Genomic DNA, 18,917 nt, shown 5'->3' on the forward strand with positions numbered 1-18,917 from the left:
GCGTGGGCAGTGGGTGATCAGGGGCTGTGGGGTGGACGCGTGGGCAGTGGGTGATCAGGGGCTGTGGGGTGGAAGCGTGGGCAGTGGGTGAGCAGGATGGTGATGGAGAAGGAGCTCAAGCGGAGTGCAGAAAAACGCACTTGCACATATGAGCATGCAAAATAGAAAACACTATTTCTCCTCAGATCAAACAGCTGCTGAGGGCTGGGGAAGACAAAGCATGTGCACTCTAGTCTGTCACCACCGCCAGTGACTACTTCCCGTTTTCCAGCTTTGTGCACTGTAACTCACGGCTTGTGGTCTGATCACAGATAACCTTTGTTTTCCAGACTGTTAGACTACCTACACTGCTAGAACACTGGTTCAGACCAAAACCTCCTCTTAACTTAGTCATTCAGCCCGTACATAGTAAATGCGCATAGTTCTCCAAGACAATGATAGGGTAGGAGCAGAGTGAACCACAAGCAATCACTGAATTACTCCTGAGCCTTGTGTTCAGTGACTGAACCATGACTGAGACAAGACAGGTGCGGTAGGTGGAGGGTAGCAGTAAGTTCCCAGAAGGAAACAATAAGCAGGGGTCCGCGGTGCCCTGGAAAATTGTGTTGGAGAATCTGTTGTGGGGACTTGGTGCTTGGGGAAGGTAGGTGGTAGCTGAATAAAGATGGGAAGAAAGGGAGAAAAGGAATCTCTTCTTTGGAATCTCAGCAGTACGTTCTAGGTGACCACAGTATAAGGACCCTCCCATGGGGGGCGGGGGTCAGAGAGCACAGGCAGAGCCAGGTGCTGCTGTCTCCTGTCATGGGGAAGCTAAAATCCTTTTCCTTTTTTTTCGGACTTCAGTGAAACAGGAGGCTCCAGGAGGGTTATGGGCACAGAGGTGGCCTGATTGGGCCCGGATTTGAATGCAGTAGGTATGTGGAAGATGAAACGAACATGAGAAAGATCAGAAGCTGGAATACCACCCAGAGACTGTGATGTCACTTTGTGGCTTTCCCCAGGGCAGGGAGGCTCTTTGGAAAAGGAACTCAAACTGTATTCTGAAGGTACAGATAAAGGACTGAGAGACTGAAAGTACAAGGAATGCCAAGTGTAAGGAGCCAGAAGTCTGGAAATTAAAGGACGTCCACACAGTGAGTCAGAATTGGACAAGCACTCCAGTTCTGAGCGCATTGAATGAAAACTGGATGACTTCAGTTGTTGGGAGCATAAGAATGTGTCCTTGAAATTAAGAGACATTTCTCCCTGTACTTACCTGCTTATCCCTTGGCCTCATGCTGGTCTGAACTGTTGCTTTGATGGAAGCCTGGCGTTTGAGTTCTAGCTGTGTTGATGGTCATGGTCTTGAAGCACCTGCTGAAGTTCCCAGTGCTTACCTCTCTTTCAGATTTTTTTTTTTTTTGGTTTTTCGAGACGGGGTTTCTCTGTGGCTTTGGAGCCTTCTCTTTCAGATTTTTATGTACTTATTTATAGTACTGGGGATTGAGGTGAAGATCTTAACCTAGTCTGCTGTCCGCCAAGCTACACCTGTACAATCCCTTGTATTTTGAGACAGCACCTCATTATGTAGTCGTTGCTGGTATTGCCGGTGTGTGCCACTACACCTGGCTTAGCTTTTTAAAAATTTTATTTGTGATGTATTTATTTATTTGGTAAGAGTAGTATTTTGATACATGCATACAGTGTGAATTCATGGCGTCCATCAACTTATTTGCCATTTATTTTTGTGTGTTGAGAGCATTGGAAGTGTCCTTTATTCTAACATTGTATTTTGAGATATATAATAAACATAGTTGACTACAGCCACTCTACTGTTCTGTAGACCAAGCTTATTCTTATTATCTAACTATAATTTTATATTGGTTAGAATAAGATTGTTTCTAATTTTTATTTCAAAAAGTAGAACAGTGAAGTTATTACTGAAAATAGAATTTAAGAATTAAATGTGTTAATTGTTTGAAAACAAATTATGGAGCTTAGTGCTGAAAAGTTCCATCAAAGTACACTGACTGACTTAGTTTTGACCGTAGAGGGCGTTATGCTTCAGGATGAAAAGAAGCAGTTTTCTGTATCTGAAATAATACTGGTGGTTATCAAATTGAAAGTAGTTTTTCAAGGAAGGATTCAGAAGGCTGTTTGGACTAATATAGTTAAGTGTGGTTTATGGTAATGAACATGTATTCTGTTTTTATAGTTTGTGTACTCCATTAGACTCAGGTTAAATAGACCTGCTTTCCAGTAAAATCAATTGATTAATACTAAGTTATTCACAGATAATTTGAATGTCAGGCATGATGATTGGCATTGATAATATTATAGAAAATGAGGTATATACAATTCTTGTTTTTATAAGTATAGAATTCATAAGAGAGGAGAAATCTCAAAGAAGTATTGCCAAGGAAAATGCCATGTTTGTGTCAGCTTCATTAGTAAGTGTTGCAGCCTCAGACACCTGCAGCACACACAGCACATGAGTGCATGGCCAGTGTTAAGGCTTTAGGGGGTGGAAGTGGTTAAGATGAACTGACTGCATGATGTGTGCGCTGGGAAATGATGGGAACAAGGGCCCCTATTTATTTATAAACTTTGAAGTATTACAGCTAAAAACTTTCAATAACTATTATTTTAGTTTGAAGTTGTTCTCATATTCACTGTACATAGTATCTTTTTAGTATAGGGACACTGTGTGTGTGTTGAGATAGGGTTTATTTGGCCCAGCTGTCCTTAAACTAATGTTGCAGCTGAGGGTGACTCAGACTCCTGGTGACCTCCTGCCTGTATTTCTCAATTGTTGGGTTCATACGCACACCTGGGTTCTGTTGCTTTTTTCTTTTTAAGGCTTTATGTAATCCAGTTTAAACATGGCTTGTCTTTTATATATAAGGAATTATGCTTATTAAGTAAAATTTTCTTAAAGAAAATTGGATAGGGCATTGTTCTTTCTTGATGTCTTCATTTGCCTTTTGTTCCTCATTTTTGTTATTTCTAGATCCTTCTATTTGTAATTATGCATTTTCTTTTTGGTGGGCATATACCTACATGCCTAGCTGTGGGCTGTGAGAATCGTTGAAGGTGAGTTTTATAGGGGAAACAAGAGGCCTGGCTTTGTCTGTCTGCCTCCTTCCTCAGCATTTGGTCTCTTTCTCATCTGTAACGTGGAAATAAATTAAATGCTGGAGTGAAATGAAGTGTGTGTCTTTCCCCTCAGTTCTGATTCATTGCACTCAGTGATAACAGTGACTTTGGCAGGAATGTAAGTTACTAATCGTTCCTCCTTAGGAAGAGCTTTGTTTTCAGGAGAAAGCCTTGGATCTGCTGACTTAACCTGGGCTCTGTTGTTCCCCAGAGCCCAGAGCCTTCAGTGGGAGGAGGAGCTCTTCTAGCCTGCTGTCTTTCCCACTTATCTTGAAGATAGCGTCAAAGTCACTTTGTTTTCTTTGGCAATGGTTGGAGTTAAGAGTTGCTGATAGTTCAGTCTTTATTTTACTGGTGAAGTGTACAGGGAAGAAAAAAGACCACATGGTGTTATCTTCCTGTCCCTCTTTCTTCTCCCTAAGAATACAGTTCATAGGAATCACCACCTGTGGCCAGAGTTTGATAAACATGCAATGTTTCCTGTGTTGGGATGCTAAAGCTGAAGGTTTCTAGGCTACCATAAGCTTTTTTTGTCCTAAGAGACTTCACAGTTCCTTAGGGAAAGTCTCTAGTGTGTAATCAGCAGTAGTGTCTTTCTTAGGAAATAATAGTTCTCAGTGGTGGAGGTAAGATTGGGTGGCAAGAGAGGAAAGGCTTGGGAAAGGATATACCATGCTCCTGATTCCTCCGTATAGATAGGTATGACAAGATGGACTAAGCCTGGGGCTGTAGAATTGTTAGAATTGGATGGAGATCTTTGTACCAGTAATTCCAGCATTTAGGAGGTGGTGGCCAGCCTGGACTACATAATGAAACGCTGTCTCAAAATAAAAGGACAAGGGATATAGCTCAGTAGTAGAAACTTCAAATCATACAAAAAGGTGGAAAAGTACTTTGGGGAGTAGCTTTATGCCTACCATCTAGATGTAACTAACTGCATTTTACCCTGTTTCCTTTATTCATGTTTGCATGTGGGTAATTTTAAATGAGGACTTCTTTAGAGCATTTTTTCTTATAGTTAGAAAATGTGAAAGAAATCAATAAATGTTATCTTTAACAAGGGATTCAAGAAATTTCTCCCCTCTTAATAAATAGCACCAACTATGCTGTGTGGTACAGACAGGAAGTGGTGAGATTTAAAAATAAAATCCAAGGGTGAGTAAAGAAGTCTAATTGTGTGAACTCACCAGTATTGATCAGGTATATTGCAAGACTGTATTACATGTTTCTGATATCTTGTGCTGACATCTAAATATTAAGGTTTCCATGACTTCTTTTAGGTTCAATAATTTGTGATCAGTTCAGTGGTCACCAGAGCATACAGCTGTGGTTTGACATGAATTGTTGAAACACATCTTTCTTATCCAGAAATGATATTTTTAAAGATGTTTACTGTCAACCAATAATTAAGCAAATTTAACTCTTCCTAATGTTTAAACATAATATGCAAGCATTCTAAAGGTGCTTGTTTGGTTTAATCTTAATAAAAGCCTCTCCGCTGACGCAAGAAACTCCAATCAAACCAGATTAGACCAAATTAAGATGCCCATGTTTAATAAATGCAGCACTCTTGGGTGGACCGAGACAGCATGGTGGGAAGAGGAGCCCATGTAAAACCCTGAAGCCATGTGGTCCTTTTTCTGGCTCAAGCCTAAATACCCTGTGGGAGTGGTCCTGACCCTCACTGGGGAGGGGTCAGCACTTAGCAGGCTGGGAATTGGAATCCACGCACTTGGCAGGCTGGGGTGGCACTTCCAACTCAGTATTACAGGGCTTAAGCCGGTACATCTTTCCCACTGTACCTCATCTTAAGGTTCTTGTTATGTTTCTCCTCCTTTAATATGTGTTTAAGGGAGAATACTTTATATTCCTTTAAAAAAATGTCAGCAAACAAAACAGCTCCTCACATCTAACATTACAGTGCCTCTGAAGGAAGTGATGTTCTTCTTTAGTTACTCAGTGCAGGGCAAACAGCTCTGTGTTCTCTTGCTGTTTCTTACGCTCATAGAAACAGTACACAGGCTTTCCATTTGCAAACACGGTTAGCAGACCAATGGAACAAACAACCAGGAGAAAGTGTTTGTTCTTACGTTGACGACAAATTTCTGTGCATTATGATACAGGCTTTTCAGTATGCCAGGACCCTTTGCCCAGTTTTGCTTGACTCTGGGTCTTAGGGTGCTGGATACTCAGTGGTCACCAAAGATCAGCCTGAGATAGTGGCTCCATGTTGTCTTATGCCAATGAAAGTAAAAAGGGCGAACTCTTGTGAGAATATGCAAAGTGCAAACAAGCTTTAAGGTTTGTAGAACAGAGAGACAGTGAGAAGCTAAGGAAAAGAGATACTCCTGAGAGATGGAGGAGAGAGGAAAAACTCCTGAACTCCTGTTTAGGGTTTTTGTAGGAAAACTGGACGAAGGTAGAGGCCCCTAGGCTAACATTGGTCGAACCAAAGGAAGTCATGTGCTTCCAGTCAGGGTGATGATCACACATAGTTTTTGTTCTGTCTGCCTATTCGGGGTGGTTGAAGCTGCATTTGCCTGTCTCTGACTCAGGTTTTGTTGTTACTGACCTTGGCTTTCTTCTGTTAGTCACTAGGTAGCAGCACGACTTACAACCTCGTATTTCACAGTTGCTAGTCTCTGTTTCTCTGTTCTCACATTCTCATAACTCAGCATGTAGCTTCTCCACTGTGGAGAGTTGCCTCTCTCATGGCTGCCAGGAAGGAGCTGCAGTGGTCTTGGTTACCTCATATTTAGCCCCATGTCTAGAGGTGGTTGCCTAGGTGGAAGCTTCTTGTTAGAAACAGTCTTTACCTAGAGCCTCTTAGTCAAGGTCACTATTGCTGTGCTGAAACACCGTGACCAAAAGCAAGGTGGGAGAAAAGGGTTTATTTGAGTTACATTTTCACATCATAGCCCATCATTAAAGGAAGTCAGGACAAGAACTCACACAGGGTAGGATTTGGAGGCAGGAGCTGATGCAGGCCAAGGGGGGTTTCTTATTGGATTGCTCCCCATGGCTTGCTCAGCCTGCTTTCTGTAGAACCCAGGATCATCAGCCCTTGGATAACCTCATAAAAAGTGAACTCTCTCCCACCCTACATCAATCACTAATTAAGAAAATGCCCTACAGGCCTGCCTACAGCCAGATCTTAAGAAGGAAGGCATTTTGTTCAGTTAGGATCCCTCCTCTCTGATGACCATGGCTTCTGTCAAGTTCACATAGACTAGTCAGCACAGGCGCTGTGCTTTATTCTGTGTTCTTCAAGGGCTTCCTGCTAGCTCCATGGGCAGCTGTCAGCAGCCAGAGCCCTGAACTGCCTCTCACCTGCCCAGCTTTGCTATCTCCTGCTCCACTCCATCCTCACCTCAGTGTGCCAAACTCTGCTTTGTAACTCTCAATCTTCTTTTGAACCCAGCTTCTGATCTTGGTGCAGTATATGTGAACAGCTTGCAGATTTCCCCATGAGCTGTTTTTCCTGATACTGATGGAGAGTTGGCTCCTCATGAATGGGAGTACTCATTTAAATAAAACCAGAAACCATGCGTTTGTATAATAGCTTGTAAAACCTAGGTAGAATTATTTAACAAAGCATACCATCATTTAATTCATGACGCGTTTGTGTGGAGAGAGGAGATCGCGTCTCCAATAGGTGTCCCATGGAATTGCTTCACATCAGAGCCTTGAGAAGGCTAGGCTGTTCTTTGGAGTACTTAGCATCTTAGGATGGGGAGGGACTCTGGGTCAGTGCAGATGGCAGTCACTTTCATTGTCACGTTTACTTCTGTCAGTGTATACTTCTGTCCTCTCCCCTGTCAGATCTGTATCTGTTGCTGATTCTTCTCTTGTGCATTTTGAAAGAGTCTACAGTGTCTCATAATACCCTTGTCTCATATTTTCCAACTATAGCATTAGTTTACCAATCATGCCTTTGTAGTATTAACAAAATTGATACGCCATAAAAACATAAACTATAGAATGTTTTATATCAAAATTGAGTCTTAAAAATTTAATGTGAGAATCTTATCTTAGATATGACAGAAATGATTGACTTTAAATCAGGTGAAGTATTTTCTCATACGCAGTAAAGGTGTAGATAAAAGCACTTAGCATTGTTCTTGAGTTCTCATTGGCAATGGGTTTTTGATCCTACTGCACATACTGGCTTTGGGGGAGCCTAGGCAGTTTGGATGCTCAACTTACTAAACCTGGATGGAGGTGGGCGGTCCTTGGACTTCCCACAGGGCAGGGAACCCTGATTGCTCTTCCAGCTGATGAGGGAGAGGGACTTGATCGGGGGAGGGGGAGGGAAATGGGAGGCGGTGGTGGGGAGGAGGCAGAAATCCTTGATAAATAAATAAATTTTTAAAAAAATAAGAAAAAAAAGCACTTAGCATTTCACTAGGGGTTTGGAGGGAAGGTGGCTAGCCCACCCTCAGTGTTCTGAGCCTTTTCTTTCTGATTACCATGGCATAGGTTATCTGTCGACATCATGTCTAAGCATCATCTTACACAGAAGTAGGAAAGAAGAATGGGGCCTTCTCTGCCACGCACTTTCATTTGGGCAGGAAAACCATTCCTGTAATCCCAGTAGACTTTACCTAACTTACACCCATGAGTAAGAGCTGGTCAGTATTCATCCTAAAGTCAGGTGCTGATAAGCAAAGTGAGATCCCGTGATTGATTTAAAATATGGTGACCTCATCCCTGTAATTGGAGGAGGGTCTGACTGTCCCAGCTCAGCTCTATTGAGTATTAGATAGTAGCTGTGCACTGTCATGAAGATGGCTGGGTGATGACGAGTACTGTCAGGCTAGGTGTGTGAGGACCTCGTCACAAGTATTTCTGTGGGAAAGTGAGATTTGTATGTGTCCTTTAAAATAAAAGCGGATTCACTTGAGAATCATATGGTTCTGAAAGTGCTGTTCCTTGATTGACACAGGAAATAGCAGCGCTTGGCTCTTAATCAATAAACTGATTGCTTTACTTATTTTTGTCTTAAATATAGTCCTTGACTATTTTCCTCTGCTATATATAAATGATGGTATATGTATGAGTGTGTGTATGTGAGTGTGTGTGTGTGTGTGTGTGTGTGTATGCATGGCTGTCCTGGAACTCACTCTGTAGACCAGGCTGGCCTTGAACTGACAGATCTGCTTGCCTCTGCTTCCAGAGTGTTAAGATTAAAGTGTGTACCACCACGCCCAGTAAAAATTATAGTATATAATTTTGATGGTAGCCTGTGATTGTTTTAAAATAATTGGTGCTTCCTCTTGTAGGTGGATTCTCAACTGTTTTCCTGGTGCGGACTCACGGTGGAACCCGATGTGCACTGAAGCGAATGTATGTCAATAACACACCCGACCTCAACATTTGTAAAAGGGAAATCACAATTATGGTGAGAGAAACGGTCATTTTAGAAATCTGGCTGCGTTTCTTTTTGTTTTATATTACAATAGTCACAGATTTTTAGACATTATCAGTTTATCCAAACTTGAAAAATCATTCAGTTGAATTATTATGTGGGAATTGGTAGTTGATTGCGTTCAGCTGGGACAGAATGCAATGGCCGCCCTTTCCTCATCTTCTCGGTGTGGGCTCCCAAGCAGCATGCTCTCTCCTTTCAAATTCATTGAGTGTGCGGTATTGGGAGGAAAGAACAGTTCACGGAATTACACAATTTAAACATCAAGTTTATCTACCTGACAGTGTTACCTGCTTTTCCTGCATTGTAAGGCCAGTTGTCCCTCAGCAAGGGAAGTATTACTAAATACTAGGCAGAGGAAAGGTGTCTTGATAGACTAGCAGAAAATCAGTGACCGAGGAAACATCACAGCATGATCTTGAAGCGACACATCCTTTTTCCGCATTCAGTGCTCTCTGGGCCTTCTGCTTCTCACCGCTCCTCCCCTTTCCGTTGCAATTTTTACCTGTGCACACCTGCATGCATGTGCATATTTCTTAGCTTGACTTCATATAATAGAAAATCAATTAATTTAGTTAGCACATTCATAATCCTGTATATTCACTACCCCTGTGCAGTTTCAAAACCTTTTCATAACCCCTAAAAAAGCCTACCCACTTTCCTGTTAATTTCACTCTGTAAATGCAGTTGTACAATGGCTTTTCCTTTTTACTTCCCCCAATGCCTTTGAGGTTCCTAGACACTGTAGTGTTCATCCATGTTTACTATGTTTTCTGTCACCAAATGATAGTCTGTGAACACTACAGTTTTATCTGTTCATGGAGAAAAACTGATAGATATTTAGACTGTCTCTACTTTTTTGGCTTCTGTGACTAGCTAACTGCTGTGCACATGTGTGTTACTGTCTTTGAGTCCTCAATTTCTTTCTTTCTTTCTTCTTCTTCTTTTTTTTTTTTTTGTTATAGGTTCCTTTTCAAAAACTTCTAAGAAACAACCAGTCTGTTGTTCAACAACTGAACCATGAATGTTCTTCCTGGCAGTGGGGTGTTAATGCCTGTCTCACATAGCTGACCGCTGAGGGGGACTCTTAATTCCCATCTCACATAACTGATCACTGAGGGGGACTCTTAATTCCCATCTCACATAACTGACCACTGAGGGGGACTCTTAATTCCCGCCTCACATAACTGACCACTAAGGAGAACTCTTAATGCCCGTCCCACATAGCTTACTGCTGAGGGGAATTTCTCATTTATATCACTGTCTTTATCAACACCTAAAAAATAAGGATATTTCTGTGATCTGATTCTTTGAATTCCTATTGTTTCTATTCCTTATCTAGTTTAGAGATGCTTTGAGACCTTTCAAAAGTAAAGGTATTAGCCAAAAGTTTGAAAAAGAATTACTTGAACAAAATGGCAAAGTCTAGACTGAACTTTCTAACTCTAGCCTAGATGATGTAGTCCTCTGCCACAATCTTCTGCTTGGCAGCGTTCGTGTGGCTATGAGCGTGTGAAGTGATGTCTGTCGGCAGTCAGAGCCCCATTGAACAAGGCGTTGTAGGGCGATGAGGCCTGTGGAGCTGTGGAGCTGTGGAGTGCTGCTTGTTTTTATTTCATTTATTTATTTATTTGTCTATCTATCTATCTATCTATCTATCTATCTATCTATCTATCTATCTATCTATCTATCTATCTATCTATCTATCTATCTATTTTGTGACCTCCCTTCCACTGTATGATTTAACATGTTTTACATGTGGTAGTCCCGATCACAAACTACTTTGCACAGTTGAAACTAGGTATTTTATTAATGAAAGTACTTATAAATTCATTGAAGATAATTGTGGCCCCTTCCTGGATCTTCACGTGTGCTAAGCAGCAGTTACCCCTGAGATGTCTCCAGCCTGGTTTATAGCCTCATTCTATGCTGATGACCATTTTGTTAAAGGAGGAAAATTTTTTAGATCTTGCATTTTGTTATTGCTTGAACACATACATCATTAGTGTTATCTTTAATCTGTGGCTCTTTTTCACACATGTTTTCTGGCCACTTCTTCCTGTTTTAGATTTAGTGAAAAGTACACGTTCCCATGAGTAGCTTAGGAAAACATGAAAGTAGCTAACAGAACTTAATTCCTTTATTTTTTAGATAGATATAATTAGAGTTCTAATACTTTATTCTTAAATTTTAGAGGACTATATTATGCGCTGATCTTGGAAGTTTGTTTTGTTTTGTTTTGTTTTTTTCTAGCTAGGGTTTCTCTGTAGCTTTGGAGCCTGTCCTGGGACTAGCTGTTGTAGATCAGATTGGCCTTGAACTCACAGAGATCCACTTGCTTCTGCCTCTCGAGTGCTGGGCTTAAAGGCCTGTGCCATCATTGCCAGCTCAGGAAGATTATTTTTTTAAATTAGATTTATTTGTGTGGATATATTGTGGGTGGCATGAGTGGAGGTCAGGGCAGCTTGTGGGCTTGGTTTCCTCCTTCCACCAGGTTGGTCCTGGGTACTGAAGTCAAGTCTTCAGCTTAGTGATAAGTGTCTTACTGGCTGAGCTGTGTGGCTAGCCCTTGGGAAGAGTGTTGCTTTTATTTTTATCACTGGATTGGTTGAGCTTGTAAACAAATGGTTATAGGTTGTTTATCCTGGATGATGACTGTCACATAGGCATTGAATCTTTCCAATGAAAAATTCACCATAGAAACTACTGGCTGAAATACAATATTTTCATGCCTTATTCTTACTTTTAGAAATTTATCAAAAGTCTACTTATTTAGCCTTACAACCTTTACTTGTAGAAGTTTAAGGTTTATATTTCCTAGTTTTAAAGATTTCATTTATTTTTCACAGAAGGAACTATCTGGCCACAAAAATATTGTTGGTTATTTGGACTGTGCTGTCAATTCCATTAGTGACAATGTATGGGAAGTGCTTATTCTAATGGAGTATTGCCGAGGTAAGTGTCTGTCCTCATTTGTAGTGTTCTAAAAAAGGGACCCTTTCATAAAGCGCTAGGGATGTGGTTTCTCTCAGTGCAGCTGCTACCTTGTTTTAGATGCTTTATTGCAATTTCAGCTTTTATAACTTAATTATATATGCTCTAAAAATTTATTTAAAACCTAATCGTGATTTATGGAATGACTGGAACCTGCAAATGGAGGATTAAGCAAAGTGATCATTGGGTTCAAAATAAGAAATATAAGCAAGTTAAGTTATACTTCTTGTTGTCTGTATATGTTTTTTGTAATCTACCAAGAATTAATATTGTAAGATGTACTGTAAACACTAAATCTGTTACACTTAGGCAGCGCATGCTAGTTTTCTTAGTGTGAGTGTCCAGGTGTTGTATGAGTATCCAGGTGTAGAAGATTTTAGGATTTTTTTTTTTTTTTTTTTTTTTTCGAGACAGGGTTTCTCTGTAGCTTTGGTGCCTGTCCCGGAACTAGCTCTTGTAGACCAGGCTGGCCTTGAACTCCCAGAGATCCGCCTGCCTCTGCCTCCCGAGGATTTTTTTTTATTTGTGTGTATGTGTGCTGGGGTCTGTGAGTCAGGACACACGTACACACAAACAGGAAGTCACAGGGTCACGTCTGAGAGTTGTTCTCTCCTCTGCCACATGGGTCCTGGGGATCAAACTCAGGTCGTCAGACTTGATGGTCAGGACCTTTACCCACTGAGCTATTCTTCTGGCAATATGTTGTTTTTGAGACAGGGTGTCTCAGTGGCATCTAGGGCTCTTTGAGTCGGCTGAGCTTCCTGGCAGTGATCCCCCGTTTCTTCCTCTCCAGCATTGTAATAAGTACCTGCTTCCATACCCGCTTTTCTGCCTGTGCTCTGGGGATCCAGCTGAGGTCCTCATCCTTGCATGGCGAGCACCTTCCCAGCTGAGCTGTCTCTTCCGTCACTGTTTGGTTTTCTCTTTTTGAGACAGGACTTCATATAGCCCAGGCTGCCCATGAACTCCTGATTCTCCTTTCTTTCAAGTTAGAGAGCCTGAATTTTTTTAAAAAGTGATTTATTTTTAGTTTATGTCCATTGGTGTTTTGTCTATGTGTATGTCTGTATGAGGGTGTCGAATTCTCTGGAGCTGGAGTTATAGACAGTTGTAAACTGTCATGTGGGTGCTGGGAATTGAACCTAAGTCCTTTGGAAGAACAGCCATCTCTCCAGCCCCATAAAACCTGTAGCATTTTAATATATACTCCTTACATTTTTAAAAAATTCATTTTATCAGAAAATGTTTATTTAGACCTAACATGATAAATAAATGTTTACTTGCATAGCATGCCTTAGGAGTAATAACAAATATAAACTGTCCCTCACTTCTGAATGTCCTAATGGAGAGGGGAAGGGCACTTAGTCCATTCTCTACAAACATGGTGTCTTTACTTGGTTTTGGAAAAATAGAAATGCTTAAGTAGTGTTTGAATCAGCAAGATTTGTTTCATAGGAATTTTTAAATCAAAAGTGTTTTATGTAGGGCTGGAGAGATAGCTTAGTGGTTAAGTGCACTGACTGCACTTGCAGAGGACCTGGGTTCTATTCCCAGCACCCATGTGTTGGTTCACAACTACCTGTGGCTCCTGTTTCAGGCCTCTAACACCCTCTTAGGGCCCTCACAGGCACCAACAGGCATGCAGTGCATATGTACACCTGAAGTCAAAAGACTCACAAAATAAAAATCAACAACAACAAAAAAAGCAAAGTAATTTGTGACATGGCTCAAAAAGCCCAATAGCTGGTGTGGTGGTGCACACCTTTAATGCCATCACTAGGGAGGCAGGGACGATGCAGCTCTGTAAGTTTGAGGCCAGCCTGGTCTGTATAGAGGGGTCTGGGCCATCCATGGCTACATGGTAAGACTCTCTGAGCAGCAGCAGCAGCAGCAGCAGGAACAGCAGAAGCCCAGTATAGTCTATTAAGCCATGGGTTAGTTGACAGCCTGTTGATGCCTTCTCTCCTGAGAGTGATTTAAGATGCACGATTTAAAGTGATTTAAGTTGCTTCTCAGATTCTCCCTCTGTATTTCTAGGTTGTCTTGCCAGTGGGCGTTGGTGTTCTTAGCGTGTGGAGGCATGGAATGAGGGAACTGAGGGAGCCAGTGTAGTATGGATCCTGGTAGGAGCAGGCTCTTGTGAGAAGCATTGCTGTGCTCCAAGGCAAGATGACATTGACTCCAGTGTTGCCTATGCTTAGCTTTCGGACGAAGTCTGTGTTTTCACCTTGTTATTTACCATCCACAAGGGTGGCATGCAGTAATGTACAATTACCTTTTCTCTCTTGTACAGTAAGATTGTCCTGGAGTTAGTAATTGTCCAATTTTTCACTTGCCTAATTTCTTCAGGTGTGTTATTATTTTAGCCCATCTTCCTCAGTAGAAATTCAAGTCTGTGTGGCAAGCTTAAACATGGTACCACTTGTGTGAGTTTCTTTTTTCTCTCTCTTGGAAGCACTCTTCACAGAGATTACATTCTTCTGGCTGATTTTAGACAGGGTTTAGATGTCCCTCAGGAGTTCTTGATTTCCTCTGTCTTTGACTCCTTTTTATTCCCCTCCCCATTGTTAGGTGTGGGAGTGAGCCCAGGGCCGGATGTATGGCTCTCAGGTGGACCACCTCTGGACTGCATCTCCTCGCTCTTAGACTAATTAATTTCTCTTAAGCTTTTTGATATGAGTTTATGGGTGGAAATATTTTTTGAGATCTTCAATTTGTAAATATGTCTTTATTTTCCCTTTAAAGTACTAATCAGCTTTGATATTACTTAACTTTTGAGGTCAGTTGAAATTGTGCACATTTGGGGTGGGGGATGGCCATAGACAAGCACGTCTTTATTCTGTGCGCACATTTGATTGTTAATTTGGTTAGAAAAAAGATTCTAGCATAGAGGTAATACTGATGCAGGCATTGCATTGTTTCTTTTTCTCTCTACTAGTGTGATGATTGATTTTTTTTTTTTTTTTTTACGAGATCCATTTTCTGCATGGACACTATCAGGTAGCTTTGCATTTATCTCCAGTGTATTGAAATCTTATAATTTGTATACTTCATTTATGTCAGTTTTGGATATTTTATTTTTTTTGAGACAGGGTTTCTCTGTGTAGCCCTGACTGTCCTGGAACTTGCTCTGTAAACCAGGCTGGCTCTGAACTCAGAGATTGGCCTGCCTCTGCCCCCAAGTGCTGGAATTAAAGGCATGCACCACCTCCCAACTAGCTTTTGTATTCTTTTTGTAAGACACCAAGCTTTTTCTCTTGTGTTCTTTCTGAAACTTGTTTGAAATGGATGTTTGTCTTCCTGTGGTGATTGTTCTTCTGGTTATCTTTCCAGTTTTTTTTAGTTTTTGCTTTTGTTGGAAGTTTCCTTAAGTATGTGTAAATGATGGTTTTCTATAGGATTTTTGTACTTTTGATTTATTATTTTAATTTATAGCAGTCCTTTCTTATTTTTCAATAAAATACCTGTTGCTCTTATTTTAGGTATAAATCTTTTTTTAAGTTAAAAAAATTAAACATTTGAAGTATTTTCCCTTTTATTCTAACTGCTCCAAGATTCTTCTGCTTTGTTACTCAGTCTCCCTCATGTGAGAAATTTGCTGCGTGTATCACAGATCGGAATGTACCCTCTAGATTGGCAGTTTTATCTTAGGAGAATGAATTCAGAGGCCTGAGCAGGGTTTTTTTTTTTTTTTTTTTTTTTGGTCATATGAATCAAATAGATACATTCTTTTTCTCATGGGGTAGGAGTGTTTTGGAGGAGCAGAGAATGGGAGAAGAAATTCTGTCCCCTTCCTTCTTTTGTAGAAGTTCCTTGTGTAACACACACAACTCACACACTGATTATGTAGGGCTGAGCCTCAGTGGGAAGTAGAAGAACGTGCTAGGTAACCTGAGCGTGACCCGCTCCATGCTTCGGGGTTCTCGATGCTTACTGCCATTTTCTGTGCAGTACAGTTGCCTCTCAACTCTCAATTCATGTTTTGGTATTACTTGCTAGTTTTCTCATACATCACTTAAGAGTGCTTCTCAACTTGTGAGTCATATTCCTTTGGACTGAGTGACTCCTTCACAGGGGTCATATGTTAGATATCCTACATAGCAGATATTTATATATGATTCATAACAGTAGGAAAATTACAGTTATGAAGTAGCAATGAAAATAATTTTTATGCTTAGGGGGTCACCACAACATGAGGAACTGTATTAAAGGGTTGCGGCATTAAGAAGGTTGAGAATCACTGAGTTAAGAGATAGAGATTTCTGGACATCAGTATGGTTATTTTGAATGTATTTCTATTGTTTTAAAAATAGAATATGAACAATTATGGCCATTTGTGTCTTGCTGAGTTCATTTTAGAAGCTGCTTTGTATTAAATCTTGTAAATTATATCTCTACTAGCTTTTTCTTGAAAATAAAACACTTGAAAATTTGGTAGCATAAAGCAACAGTTGCTTTTGATTGTTTGTGGATCTGTCTATCAGCTGCTGTGGGCCGAGCCTGGCAGGGCAGCACTGCTGATTTGTCAGAGCCTGTTCACATGACTGGTTGGAGCAGTTTTACTTCCTCTCTTTCTTGCTCTTGTTGGCTCTAGTAGGCTCTCCTGGGTAGATTTTCTTATGCAGATAGAAGCAAGTCCTGCAGAAGAGCCTGAGCTCTCTCTCTCCCCTTTTCCCAGTGAATCTGCTTCTCACTTGGATGTGAACACACACACACACACACACACACACACACACACACACACACACGAATGACCCACTTAGTTTTAGTTAATCTGGGGTAGTTGTAAGAGCACGGTTGGAGGTTATTTGTTTGAGCGTGGGTAGCTAGCCGAGTGTTGGCTACCACTGAACAACATGGCCGTGTCTCCCCCAGCAGTAACTGCTCGGAGGTCTAGGGCCTTATGAAGCTTGCTCTGTTTATAGACTTCTGGTCTGGAGTCTCTGCCTTAACTACTGAATTGAAAGAAAAAGCTTCTCTGGCCAAGGCTGAGAAGAGCATTGTCCCAGGGTACAAACATAAATGTCTAGAAGGCAGTTTGACAACCTGTCCCTGGAGCAACAAACCCTCTGTCTGTGTCTGTGAGCTCCACAGCCGTGAGCTTTTGACTAGGTTTGTAGTATCAGGAATATGGTTGACATGTCAGCCTGTCCTGGTGGGATATGCTAAAGAGGCCACGGTGAGGAGGATCTTGAGTTGGAGCTCAGCCTGGCAGTAACACGATTCCCTCCTGTGGAGCAGGCCTCAGATCCCGTCAGAAAGCAGCTCGTCACCCTTCCACAGTAATGGCACTGTTGCAGGCAGCCGTCTTACCTGGCAGGTCAGCGGCATGCATAGTCCACAGCTGGGCAGGATTATTGATTCTCTTTCTCCCACCCTATTAGTTATTACCAGGAATAAAGCTTTAGTGGCCTTTTTAGATCCCCGTATCTTACAATCAAGGCAGTGTTTAACAGTCAGATCTATAGTTCTCTTTGACTTTCAAGAATTAAGTATGCAATGTGGCTGCTGGTGTCTGAAGTGCGTCAGTCACACCTCGTCTTTCTGTGCCTCCTCAGCCGAATCAGCAGCAGCTCTTTATCAGTAACTGTCGTCAGCAAATCCCTACCTAACAGAGATGTTTGAACATAACGTTCATTACCCACACGTTCTCTTTGGCCTTGTTAACTAGTGATCATTCTGTCTCAGCCTAAATTGATCTGCTCCCCTTTCTTCCCATCCTTCCCTCAGTCTAAATTCAAGTTTCTTATGTGAGTTCTCTCATTCTTACTATGGAATGTTATGAATTATATTCACGGCTGTGTCTTTTTTTTAATCTGGAGACACTATCTTCTATGATACTAGAAATCTTATTTTTGTTTATCATACTTTACCCAGTACACAACAGTGTTGATTTGTGCTTCAAATATATACCTCATTAATCATAAGGAAAACTTCAATCTCAGAAATGCTTAAATGTTTAAAAAAATGGCAAATAGTGTTAGCAAGATGCTGTCTTTTTATGGTGCTCTTATTTCCGAGACATGTGTCACACGTCATCTTAGCAGGTGTAAGCATCCTGGGGGAGGTCTGAGCTAGTGCCGGAAGAGCACTTTGAGTCTTTGTTTCTGGCGGACGTTATCAGGATGCATCCTCAGAGTTGTATCTTTGCTCAGCTGGGCAGGTAGTGAATCAGATGAACAAGAAGCTGCAGACGGGCTTCACCGAATCAGAAGTCTTACAGATCTTCTGCAACACCTGTGAAGCTGTTGCGAGGTTGCATCAGTGTAAGACTCCCATAATCCACCGGGATCTGAAGGTAAGGACCGCAAGACACTTTTGTTCTGCACTTAGAATTTAGAGTGTTTCTTTCTTTCTCTCCCTGCTCCTGTACCCTCCCAAAGATCCTGTGTAATTTCATTGTGTTGTGTCTGCTCTTCCCACTAGCGGATAAGGGTCATGAGGCCTTTGGTGTTGGTTTGTGTGTGTGTGTGTGATGTAGCCAAGCTCATAGACAGTGCATGGCATGTAGCAGAGGCTCTTGGTTGTTTAGTAAAGAAGTGAATGACTGTTTTGACTGCTTTAATACAATTTTATATCTTATGATAAACAAAAATAACCAATGTCATTTAGAATGTTGGTTGTTGATAATCATGAAAGCCTGAAATAAACTTTATTAGCATTTCAGTAATAAAAATAAGTAGGTAAATAAATGATTTTGCCATAATATTTATTTGGTCCGTAATATATTCCAGACCGTGTTCTGAGTACTTTGGCTATTCTAACCTGTCATAGTAACTATTATCTTCCCTGTTTTCTGGCTAAGATAACCAGAGAGGGTAGTGGCTAAGCAAATTGTCCAATGACGTAAGCACTGAGTAAGCAGCAGATGGGACTTTCTCTGAACTGGCATTGTCGAATTCAAGATATTGGAGTATTTGTACTTTGTTTTAATTATTTTAACTCTGATCTCCAAGTTAAAGTATAAATTTAAATTTCTCTTTTCACTGTAGGAATTTTAAATAAAAATGGTGGTATAGGCTAAGCTTCTTCATCAGAAAGTGTACATTTGAAAAGGCCTACTGTCTTAGCTTTATTGAGACTTGAAAAGGTGGTGCCATCAGTGTGAAATTCTGTACCTGATCACGTGCTTCAGATTGCAGTTAATTGTATAAAATTACTGTCAGACTTAATGTATAAGGTATTGATGGAATGTGAATGAAATTTATTCTTATTCTTGAATTTCCACCATCCCCACCCAGTTTAAAAATTAATCCCAAACCAGCAGCACTTCTGGTCTTAAGCATTTTGTATGTGAATACTCAACCTATAGAAACCAAACCGAAATGGAATTTAAATATTTCCTATTACTCCTTGTCTC

The 18,917-nt window shown here is 41.0% G+C and overlaps 1 protein-coding gene across 1 annotated transcript in view; it reads left to right on the forward strand.

The window, feature by feature from the left end:
- Bmp2k (BMP2 inducible kinase) overlaps positions 1 to 18,917 on the forward strand; it is a 92,101-nt gene that overhangs the window by 20,647 nt on the left and 52,537 nt on the right. Inside the window, exons 2-4 of the mRNA XM_026785041.1 lie at positions 8,418 to 8,536; positions 11,413 to 11,518; positions 17,713 to 17,855. Coding sequence (XP_026640842.1) covers positions 8,418 to 8,536; positions 11,413 to 11,518; positions 17,713 to 17,855 — 368 coding nt within the window. The remainder of the gene's footprint in view (positions 1 to 8,417; positions 8,537 to 11,412; positions 11,519 to 17,712; positions 17,856 to 18,917) is intronic.

Source organism: Microtus ochrogaster, linkage group LG1 (genome assembly GCF_000317375.1).
Source record: "Microtus ochrogaster isolate Prairie Vole_2 linkage group LG1, MicOch1.0, whole genome shotgun sequence".
In the NCBI taxonomy this organism is placed as follows: domain Eukaryota; kingdom Metazoa; phylum Chordata; class Mammalia; order Rodentia; family Cricetidae; genus Microtus; species Microtus ochrogaster.